Genomic DNA, 12,500 nt, shown 5'->3' with positions numbered 1-12,500 from the left:
GCGAAAGATGTACATATATTAATATGAAACCAGTGGGGGGAAATTAGCCATAGAGCTCAATAGTTTTGATTTATTCTTTCTGCCATATTTATTTTGATCAAGGCTATATCAAATTCATAACTGCTTGCAATATCTGAAGAGGTGGTAGACAATTTTAAAAACATAAAATATTTTGATTATTTTTATAAAGTAATTATGTTAAGAGAGAACTTACTAATATGAGAACCTATTATATGATAACTGTAATGTTTTATCAGATGCTCCATATAAGTGAGAGGTATAAGATTTAACTGTATTATTATTTGTGGCAGTAACAATAAGAGGAAGATCATTTTCGGAAAAATAATGACTTATAATTAATGAAGTGATGTATAGGTGTTTTTTTTATAGTAGAACATTCTTATATAAATAATTTAAAAGAAAATAAAGGAAATGCATTACTTGACTGTATTGCTTTTAATGCTCTCTTGGATAACTTTGTACAACTTGTGCAGCTGTACAGTAAAGCTGTAGCTGTTTTTATAGCACTAATCTCTGAGCTTGAGAGTCTGGTTAGAGTGCTTAACCCATTCACGCCGGGTGACGTGATAGCACGTATTGTGGTTTTTGCGTCAGACTTCCTGGACGCGCTATGAGGGGAAGCCACGCGCTCGGGTAGAGCGAGCGGGCAACCCAGGCTCGCGGCTTGTGCGCCTGAGAAGCTCGAGGCGTTAGGCTTATGCGTTCGAGAACCCCTGTATTGCGACCGCGCAAAGCCGGAACGGCCCCGGCGTGAATGGGTTAAATGAAATGGTTTGAGATTAATTTCTTTTATAGGGTCTTGATAGCTGTTTGATGATTGTTATGTTAGTTTGGTGTATGTTGGAAGGGTCAAGGATGATAGGCAATGGTATGGGACAGTTAGATCTCTCCCTTTGCTGAAATCCATTTTTTTCCATTACTAAAGGCATTTTGAGCATTTAAGTCTTCTGTGATTTCAGGAGTTTTCTTATTGTGGCTTTTTTATTACTGCCAAAATCGCCTAGACACTTTCGGCTTTAGGCTTCATAGACCTATAGGTACTTGAAGAACTCCTCACAGTGTCCCATATCAGACAAGTTGCATGCAGAATCAGGTACTGAGCAGAGTTGTTACTTGTGTGGTTCTATACTTAGGCCTCTTGTTTAGCATTTTTTGGTTTCATTAGGTGTGTATTTTATTAACACTAACAAATTTTCACGTTAGACCGAAGAACTTAGTAGACAAGCTAAGTAACCTAATTTACTGATTTGTAAATTCAGTTCAACACCTTAATTTTTTCTTTCTTCTTTGGAGTGTGTGTTAGGTAAAGTGGGCATGTTGAAGAAATGATTTTTTTTTTTTTTCTCCACCCTAGATTTTTTTGCTTGTGAACATGCACATGTGTGTGCACAGGCTCATGTATGCATACATATTTATATATATTTGTTTTTTATTTTCTATTTTATCAGCTTTTTTTATTAGCTTTGGTAGTATATTGTCTTAAATTTGAGCAGGGTCTGTACAGTGCACTCTGCTTAATGTTTTTTCTTTACTTTTATCACAGACATAATGTAGTTTTAGAAATGAATGAAGTTTTGAGTGTATTTATTTATTTGTTTTGTGAACTAACATTAAGCAGAGTTCACTGTTTTTCTCCAGTGGGGAGTGGCAGACGCTTTGATCCTGGTGGCAGAGGTGGAAAGGCAAGCTGTAATGCGAGCATATTCTCTATAGAAGATTCTCTGGATTTGTCCAGTATATCTGACGGCAGCAGCAGTCTAGAAGAAGTAGACACCTCGTCTGTTAGTAGCAGCAGTCAGATGGCAAACAGCAATGCACCATCTGATACAGAAGAGGTTATTATGGTGTGCAATCCTTCAAAGATGTCCCGGCGTCAACGCAAGAACAAGAACAAGAAGGCAAAGATGAACCGAGTTGGATCATCAGCTGGCCGTAGCACATCAACAAAGGCTGTCAGTCAGAGCACCAGAACCCTGTTTGACAGCCTTGAAAAGACAGAAGAACAATTGTATGATTTGCTTGTTCCAAAATGTTGTGTACTTGAGGAGCGAGTTCTCAATGGTTATCCATATGCTACAAACCATGGACTGTACATTTTCAAGCCTAATGGTTACACAACATTGGCTGGAGTCCTAAATGGATTGGAAGTCTTAGAAGTTGAACTGAATGCAATGGAACGAGAAGATCTACACAAAACCATGGATGTAGAAAGTAGCTCTGATTACTCGGAGCCAGAATCATTAGAGGATTTAAGTGTTGGTGACACATACCAGGATGATAATCATGAGTCTTCTTCAGGTGTCAGTTCTGACAGCAAAGATAGCGAGGTTGATATTGAAGGTAATTATGGAAATGAAATTAATTCAAATTTTAGTGAATTTAGGAACAGTACAGGAACCATGGATTTAAATTTTGACTCAAAACATGCTACATTGCAAGTAAACTATAACAAATTACAACAAATAGAAAAGTGTAAAAGATGTAGGAAACATTTTAGTGTTAGTGAAAATGGTAGTGATGTGTGTGAATATCATCCAAAGAAAATGGTACTGAGAAGAGATGGAAGATTACACTATCAGTGCTGTAACAGAATGAAAGGTGTAGCAGGATGTACCCAGACTTCATATCATGTATTTCATCACTTCAGATCTGGGCTGAATGGTCCTTTAGAAGGGTTTGTAAATACAAAAGAGGGGCCTCCAAGAATATTTGGGCTTGACTGTGAAATGATTTTTACTAGCAAAGGGTTTGAGTTGGCAAGATTAACTTTGGTTTGTGCGTCAGGAAAGGTAGTGTTGGACCTTTATGTGAAGCCCCTGGGCGAAGTATTTGACTACAACACCAAATTTTCAGGGATCACAGCTGAACACCTACTAAAGGCCATATCATTCACAGAAGCTAGAGAGAGAATGTTAAGAGTGGTTTCATCATCATCAATCCTTATAGGACATAGTCTAGAGGGCGACTTGGCATCCCTGAAATTAATTCACCGTAATGTCATTGACACTGCCTTGCTCTTCAAGCCTCCACCAAGCTCCCCAACCTTGAATGGTCCATTAATGCATAAGCAGTCTCTGAAGTCACTGGCTAAGAGACACCTTGCACGGGACATTCAGAAGGGAGGGAGTCATGGACATGATAGCCTTGAGGATGCTACTGCGGCCTTAGATTTGGTACTGAATAACATCAAGGAATCTCTCTTTTTCCGATCTAAGGTTGCTCCATTACCACTTGCACTTCAGAATATGTGATGTGATCAATGCATTTCTACAGACTTCTAATCTGAGGTGATCATATCACATATTGTGCCTTAATCATAGGAGTTCTGATAGTTTGTTTGCTTGCTGCATATAAAATGCTGTATTGTTGCTCAAACTTGTCCCTTTTTCATGGTCACTAGTGGTGCATTATAATGCATTTCACTACTTTTTTAAAGGTGCATTTACTACTACATAAAATGGTTAAGGCCCTGTTTGATATCAGGGATTTGTTTATATGTACTGTGGATTTTAGACATTTTCAAACTTCCTTTTAGGACTTTTGTATTTTAATTGATCTACATTGTAACCAAAGCCAAAACTTTCGTAGCTACTTAAATGGAATGTAAAGTTATGGTGTATGGATTGGTCTAGATTATTTACTATTTAGTATGAAAACTTGTATGGCAGCTTTTTATACAAGGGTTTTAGGTGAAATGCAAGTGGTTGTGAATTGTCTTTCATAGTGATAGTTTGCTACAATTTGTGAGTTTGGGAAGTCCAGGGAACCTGCCAGGCTGTAATACCTGTGATAGTAAGCATTCCAGTTAGTGCAGGATTTGAAATACTCAAGGACTACCATTACTCCCTCAAAATGAGAAATTGTTTGTGCTTGTTAGATAGGATTTTTTTATTTATTTATTTTGTAATGACCTTTAATTGTACTTTGTTTTAACTAGCTTGCAGTTTGACAGCCACTTTTATGATTTACTGCAAGGTGAATTGAACAATTTTTAAGATTTATCCATTAATTAAGTACTATATGGGAAATATGATCTTATGTATAAAAATTTAGTGTAGGATACTTGATCTCCTAGAATAATTTATAGTGTCTTTTTAACCCGATGATATTTTACTCAGATTTCCAGTTCAGTGATAGGTTTTTCCCTGCTAAGTGTTATGGACACTTCTTTCCTTCAAATTTTAGAATCACTTATTTAATCTATTTTTATACTCCTTACTCTTTATTTTAAGTATAAGTAGCCCATATCAGAAGAAATGTACAATTATTTTAGTGATTGACTCTGTCAGGTGGGCTGCGACAGAGTCAGTGCTCAGTTGTCAGTAATACTAAACTGTTGCTTCTTTTTTATTACTCTTTGTTTTATATCATTTCTTGATCTCTCTCTACTTAATTCTACCATTATTACACTTGCCTTTTGTCATGGCACAATATCATTTTGATCTTTGAGTCCTATGTAGGAGAATTCAAAGTTTGCTTCTAGGCAATTTGAATGTAATCAGAGCTAACCTTTGTAAAATCTGCAAATATTTGCATTTAAACAATAAAGTTAAATGCCAATAGATTTTATATAACCCTTGACAATTTGGTAAGATATTGCCTTGTTACCTCCAGTGATTTTGGAAAAAAAAAAAAAAAAAAGGCATTGGATTGTAACTGTATGAGGCTATCAATACTAGAGATCTCCGAACATTTTGTTCTCCTTTTAAGGTGAGAGGCAACAATGAAAGTAAGTTTTTAGAAAGGCAACAAGGATTTATACAATGCCTTATGGTGTACCTAACTGATGGATTTAAAAGGACCATTTCTGTATATAGATTTCCTAACTTTATGCAGATAAGTTTAATAAAATTTACCAATACTGAATTTTGGACTGTTATTGTGAAGCAGCATATTTGAAAGAAGTCTTTAATATATGGATTGAATGGAGGACATTTCAGAGAATCTAGCCTAAAAGACATGGCATGATTATGGCAAGGAATGTGGGGACATACAGGTCTATTCAAGAGAATTGCTCCAATCTACCTGAAGACTACATGACCTATAAATATTTGTAAAATTGTACTATTTTTAGTTAAATGTTTGTATTGATCGAAATGAATTAATTTCCTATGTGTATCAAGATTATGAAACTTGAAGCCCTTATATTTCAACTCTTGAGCTTTACACGTGCAAAGGGCCTTAGCCTCTAATGAGTCTGACAATGTTACACATTACCATGCTCACTCATGTTAATGACCATAGTTGTCAGTGCAACAGAAAATGAATTAACTTTTCTTTATTTGTTGCTGCAAATAATCATTCCTTCAGTAATCTCCCTAAGATGCCAACACCAAAAAATGTTCAAACTTATGTACATACACGTACACACCGTTAACACATGAAAACACATGTAAACACATGTATACAGTTGCATGCATGCACACGTATATGTACACATGTGTACACGTGAATGTACACATGCATACTTGCACATACATGTACACATGCGTACTCACACGTATGTGCACACATGCGTACTCACACGTATGTGCACACATGCGTACTCACACGTATGTGCACACATGCGTACTCACACGTATGTGCACACATGCGTACTCACACGTATGTGCACACATGCGTACTCACACGTATGTGCACACATGCGTACTCACACGTATGTGCACACATGCGTACTCACACGTATGTGCACACATGCGTACTCACACGTATGTGCACACATGCGTACTCACACGTATGTGCACACATGCGTACTCACACGTATGTGCACACATGCGTACTCTCACGTATGTGCACACATGCGTACTCTCACGTATGTGCACACATGCGTACTCTCACGTATGTGCACACATGCGTACTCGCATGTACATGCACACATGCATACTCTCACGTACACACGTACATGCACACGTGCGTACTCTCACGTACACGTACATGCACACGTGCGTACTCTCACGTACACACGTACATGCACACGTGCGTACTCTCACGTACACACGTACATGCACACGTGCGTACTCTCACGTACACACGTACATGCACACGTGCGTACTCTCACGTACACACGTACATGCACACGTGCGTACTCTCACGTACACACGTACATGCACACGTGCGTACTCTCACGTACACACGTACATGCACACGTGCGTACTCACGTGTACACACGTACATGCACACGTGCGTACTCACGTGTACACACGTACATGCACACGTGCGTACTCACGTGTACACACGTACATGCACACGTGCGTACTCACGTGTACACACGTACATGCACACGTGCGTACTCTCACGTACACACGTACATGCACACATGCGTACTCTCACGTACACACGTACATGCACACATGCGTACTCTCACGTACACACGTACATGCACACGTGCGTACTCACACGTACATGCACACATGCGTACTCACACGTACACGCACACATGCGTACTCACACGTACACGCACACATGCGTACTCACACGTACACGCACACATGCGTATTCACACGAACACGCACACATGCGTATTCACACGAACATACACACATGCATACTCACTCGTGCGTACTCACGTACATGCACACATGCGTATTCACACGTGTATGCACACATGTGTACTCATGTACAGGCAAGCATACACGCGCACACTTACATGTAGAGGCAAGCATACACGCGCACACTTACATGTAGAGGCAAGCATACACGCGCACACTTACATGTAGAGGCAAGCATACACGCGCACACTTACATGTAGAGGCAAGCATACACGCGCACACTTACATGTAGAGGCAAGCATACACGCGCACACTTACATGTAGAGGCAAGCATACACGCGCACACTTACATGTAGAGGCAAGCATACACGCGCACACACTTACAGGTAGAGGCAAGCATAAACGCGCACACACTTACAGGTAGAGGCAAGCATAAACGCGCACACACTTACAGGTAGAGGCAAGCATAAACGCGCACACACTTACAGGTAGAGGCAAGCATAAACGCGCACACACTTACAGGTAGAGGCAAGCATAAACGCGCACACACTTACAGGTAGAGGCAAGCATAAACGCGCACACACTTACAGGTAGAGGCAAGCATAAACGCGCACACACTTACAGGTAGAGGCAAGCATAAACGCGCACACACTTACAGGTAGAGGCAAGCATAAACGCGCACACACTTACAGGTAGAGGCAAGCATAAACGCGCACACACTTACAGGTAGAGGCAAGCATAAACGCGCACACACTTACAGGTAGAGGCAAGCATAAACGCGCACACACTTACAGGTAGAGGCAAGCATAAACGCGCACACACTTACAGGTAGAGGCAAGCATAAACGCGCACACACTTACAGGTAGAGGCAAGCATAAACGCGCACACACTTACAGGTAGAGGCAAGCATAAACGCGCGCACACTTACAGGTAGAGGCAAGCATAAACGCGCGCACACTTACACGTACAGGCAAGCATACACATACATGTACACTCGTAAATGCGCGCACACACACTAATAAACATACACAAACATACACATTAATAAACATACACAAACATACACACTAATAAACATACACACACACACACACACACACACACACACACACACACACACACACACACACACACACACACACACACACACACACACACACTAATAAACATACACACACACACACTAATAAACATACACACACACACTGATAAACATGCACACATACACACACTCGTAAACATGCACACATACGCACACACTCGTAAACATGCACACATACGCACACACTCGTAAACATGCACATAACACATCGTAAACACATACACACACACTCGCAAACATGCACATACACACACACACAAACACACACACACACACACACACTCGTAAACATGCACGCATACACACACACTCGTAAACATGCACGCATACACACACACTCGTAAACATGCACGCATACACACACACTCGTAAACATGCACGCATACACACACACTCGTAAACATGCACGCATACACACACACTCGTAAACATGCACACATACACACACACTCGTAAACATGCACACATACACACACACTCGTAAACATGCACACATACACTCACTCGTAAACATGCACGCATACACACACACTCGTAAACATGCACGCATACACACACACTCGTAAACATGCACGCATACACACACACTCGTAAACATGCACGCATACACACACACTCGTAAACATGCACGCATACACACACACTCGTAAACATGCACGCATACACACACACTCGTAAACATGCACACATACGCACACACTCGTAAACATGCACACATACGCACACACTCGTAAACATGCACACATACGCACACACTCGTAAACATGCACACATACGCACACACTCGTAAACATGCACACATACGCACACACTCGTAAACACGCGTGCACACACACGTAAACACACACATACATTACATATACTCAAGTTTTTTTTAATATGTGTATACTGCTTTTTTGCCTCTTTTTAAAAGTGTAATTGACTGTTGCATTCCTTATATGTTGTTTACAAAACAGACCGTACAGTCTTGATCTGGAATGCTGAGCACTTTACACATCGGGAGCACAAGAGTGTTCGAGGTAACATAGAGTTTGACCATGCTACCCATGTCCGCTGGATGCCTAATAGCAAAGGTTTCGTCATATTCAAGAAAATGGAAAATACCATTGCCATCTACAAGGTATCCAAGACATCTAATGGTATGATTGGAAATGCACAGGAGTTCTTCACCTTCCCAAAGGTAGGATATGTTTTTCTTCGATAAGTTTATCATCTTGTGTATTATGTTATCTTATAATTTTGTTATATATATATTTATATATATGTAATATAGAGATAGATAGATAGTATTATGTTATCCTATAATTTTGTTATATATATATTTATAGATATATAATAGATAGATAGCAATGAGGAAATTTCATAGGCCTTGAATTTTTGTTTTTATCTTGTTTTTCCAGCAAGAGGATGAGACAGCAGATATAATTGCCTTTGATGTTGCTGTTACTGGGAATATCATTATGACATGCAACAACAAGAACCAGCTTGTGATTAGGAATTTTAAAGGGGAAGTGTTGGAGACCGTTGACACACGCCATGGAGACACCTATTCTGCAACACTCTCCCCTTGTGGACGCTTCATTGCAACTACAGGTAAAGTTCATATATTATTTTTGCTGCTCATTTTGCCTCATATTTCAGTGTGGTTGTGCCATTTGACACACTATTGAACTTCACTTCTTTCTTTGTTTTAGGATTTACTCCTGATGCGAAGGTTTGGAATATAAAGTTTGGAGCATCAGAATCATTTGAGGGATTGAAGAGAGCCTATGACCTCACTGGGCACAAAGCCAGTATCTATAGCTGTAGCATGAATGCTGACTCTACACGCATGGTAACAGTTTCCAAGGATGGCACCTGGAAGTTGTATGATACTGATGGTTAGTACATTGCTTCTGAAACTATGGAAAACTTCTCTCTGAGTTCAATCATTCTTAAACTTATGTCACAATTTGCATATGAATTAGCATTCCAGGTTTGTCTATAATATCTGATTTTTACTTTTTTACTTTTTCTTTCTTCAGTTCAATTTGAAAAGGGCCAACGTCCATATGAACTTCTCAGCATCCCACATGATTGCAAGGATCAGAGATCCATGATTCGAATGTCTCCAGATGGCCGCACTGTTGTGATAGCAGTGGAATCTAACTTGACCTTCTATTCAGCAATCACTGGGGAAAAGCTGAATGTCATTAGTGACATATATGCTGGTATGAAGAAAATGAAAAGTGGCTATCAATTTTAATCATGAAACAGGAAAATTTGAAATATGACCTTCATGAGTAATGTCAATGTATATACATAAAACACACACACACTCACTCATGCATGTATGTAATATGCCTTGGTGTTTAATATACATTCATTCTTTCAGGGGATATGATTGATGTGATGTTTGATCCAGCCAGCAAGCAAGTGGTAACTTTAGGAGATAAACACGTCAGAGTATTTCAGAATGTTGCCGGTTACATAGCAACAGTTCAGGCAAGTGCTATTCAAAGTTAAAAAGTTTCAAGTATTATTTTGTTTTTTTATTGATGAAAGATCTTGTCTGATTGTTTTGATTAGGAAGTTGAAAGAAGTGTTTGATATTTTCATGATTAATAATTTTATTTTTCCTCTATTTTAGGATCTAGAACAATGCCTTAAGAAATCCACCAATTCAGCTATGAGCGAGAGGATCAAAAAGCAGATAAAGGAAGCCAAAGCTGTTCTTGCTTCTGTTAAAAAGTCTATCCAAGGTTAAACAGCTGCAAAGACTTCAAAAGCCTTCTTTCTATGTAATGCCTGACCACGTACAAGATCAAGAGAAACATTTTGGACTTCTCTGCCGTCTACTGGTTATCTGTTTTGTAAGCTGTTGAAGCACTGCACTGCCAACTGATTTTATGTTACGAAGATATGAAGCTTAAGAGCTGTTTCATTTGTTTTATGTTCTGAAAAGGAGAATCCCAATTGTAAAAGCTTTAGAAAACTGTATTGCTATTACTATTGATTTGAACTTTTTGTAATTTATCATTATTTTTTCTTTTTTCTTTTTTTTTTCTTTTTTCTTTACACAATTGTTTTCCTTTTTGTTATTTTGTATTTTGCATCATACATTTTGTGATTCTGTAATTGCTCTGCTTTGTATTTTTCTTTTTTCACTTTTGTATGATTCCAATTTTTTTTTTCATGATGACTGAAATATCTTTAATTTTTGAGGTGTATTTCTTTATTTTTTGTTTTTGTCAATATTGTTGATAGTAAGTGCTACATGTTAGAGGTCTTGTCATTGCTAATCTTTTGTTATTTGTGGGAAGAAGCTAAGAAATCCTGCTTCAATAGATATATATATCAAGGAGGTTAATGGCTGGTACTATTATGGTGTTATTATTACAAATAGATTTGTAGCTTTGGTATGTTTTCTTCCTTACAGTAGAATGATTGTACTGGTGTGCCCATGCTCAGAAGGAATAAAAGACTTGCGGGATTCTTGGTTTTTCATTATATCCATTCCTGCCCTCGTTTGCATTTTGGAACTTTGATTAAGCTAGTCATTGCATTGACGGACCCAGGTCGTATATATATATATAATTATATATATATAATTATATATATATAATTATATATATATAATTATATATATATAATTATATATATATAATTATATATATATGATTATATATATATGATTATGTATATGTATATATATAATTATATATATATAATTATATATATATGATTATGTATATGTATATATATAATTATATATATGATATATATATAATTCTATAATTCCATATATAAAATTATATATATATATAATTATATATATAACTATATATAGTTATAATCATATATATATTGTTAATTATATGTTATGATGATATATATGGTTAGTTATGATGATATATATGCTTATAATTATGAATTTATGATATATATGCTTATAGTTATAATTATATATATTTTTATAGTTATAGTTATGTGTATTTTTATAGTTATGATTATATGTATTTTTATAGTTAATAGTTATAATTATATATATATATATTATATATATATATATATATATATATATATATATATATATATATATATATATGTTATGTTTATATATATAGTTATAATTATATATATATATATATAGTTATGATTGTGTATATAGTTATAATTATATATATAGTTATAATTATTATATATGAATATATAATTATATGTAATTATATATAACATATATGATATATAATATGTAATTATATATAACATGATATATAATTATATATATAATAACTAGGGCTGTGACATTATGCTTTTGGCATAAAGCATATTCTTTTAGCATATTTCATTTTAAAGAATATGCTTTTCATAGGCCATTTTAAAAGAATATGCTTTTTATAAAAAAAATATGTTTTTTATGTAAACTCTATTCTTTTTACTAAAAATCTATGCTTTTATACGCCAGATGAGTAAATTCAGTGTGTTTTGTTCACAAAATCATTCAAGGATGCGGCTATAATAGAAATATAGAATACCACTACTACACTATTTTATTTACGCCTTAAAACTGCATGATAAAACGAGGGAAGAGGGAAGATAAACGAGGAGGGGGAGGAAGGGAGGGAAATATGGAGAGGGGGTAGGAAGAGGAGGAGGGTACGAACAAGGGGATGAACTATGTGGTTGGAGCTTGATTACGTCACAGGTATTATGTCACCAATTTATGTTCGTTTCTTTGGGAGAGACGTTTAACTTTCTCCTTTTTATAGGGAGAAGTGGCATTATTATGTACTGTTGATGATTCACAACACATTGGGATATTACGGGAGGGTGTGAAATACCCTGTGGCAAAGTTTCATAATGATATGAGAGTTTGTTGCAGTTATTTCAGAAAAACATGTCCTCAA

At 36.9% G+C, this 12,500-nt stretch overlaps 1 protein-coding gene and 1 pseudogene across 3 annotated transcripts in view; both read left to right on the top strand.

Moving 5' to 3' along the window:
- Positions 1 to 11,084, top strand: part of LOC122249876 (transducin beta-like protein 2) — a 20,256-nt gene extending 9,172 nt beyond the window's left edge. Inside the window, exons 3-8 of one of the 2 annotated variants that reach the window (XM_043011050.2) lie at positions 8,568 to 8,791; positions 9,012 to 9,204; positions 9,306 to 9,491; positions 9,636 to 9,821; positions 9,986 to 10,095; positions 10,241 to 11,084. In XM_043011050.2, the coding sequence (XP_042866984.2) occupies positions 8,568 to 8,791; positions 9,012 to 9,204; positions 9,306 to 9,491; positions 9,636 to 9,821; positions 9,986 to 10,095; positions 10,241 to 10,357 (1,016 nt within the window). In that variant the 3' untranslated portion in view covers positions 10,358 to 11,084. Of the gene's footprint in view, positions 1 to 1,659; positions 4,582 to 8,567; positions 8,792 to 9,011; positions 9,205 to 9,305; positions 9,492 to 9,635; positions 9,822 to 9,985; positions 10,096 to 10,240 lie in introns of those variants that run through there. The other variant, XM_043011049.2, reaches the window with a different exon arrangement.
- Positions 11,085 to 11,873: 789 nt separating this feature from the next.
- The window catches only part of LOC147469634 (uncharacterized), a 2,571-nt pseudogene continuing 1,944 nt past the window's right edge, over positions 11,874 to 12,500 (top strand). Inside the window, exon 1 of the transcript XR_015191957.1 lies at positions 11,874 to 12,500. This exon is cut by the window's right edge and continues 174 nt beyond it. The product of XR_015191957.1 is annotated as an uncharacterized LOC147469634 (transcript).

Source organism: Penaeus japonicus, unplaced genomic scaffold (genome assembly GCF_977035675.1).
Source record: "Penaeus japonicus unplaced genomic scaffold, GWHDUDI00000001_assembly GWHDUDI00000020, whole genome shotgun sequence".
NCBI classification, from domain to species: Eukaryota; Metazoa; Arthropoda; class Malacostraca; order Decapoda; family Penaeidae; genus Penaeus; species Penaeus japonicus.
Note: the sequence above shows the minus strand (reverse complement) of the source record. Positions and strands in the feature narration are given on the sequence as shown.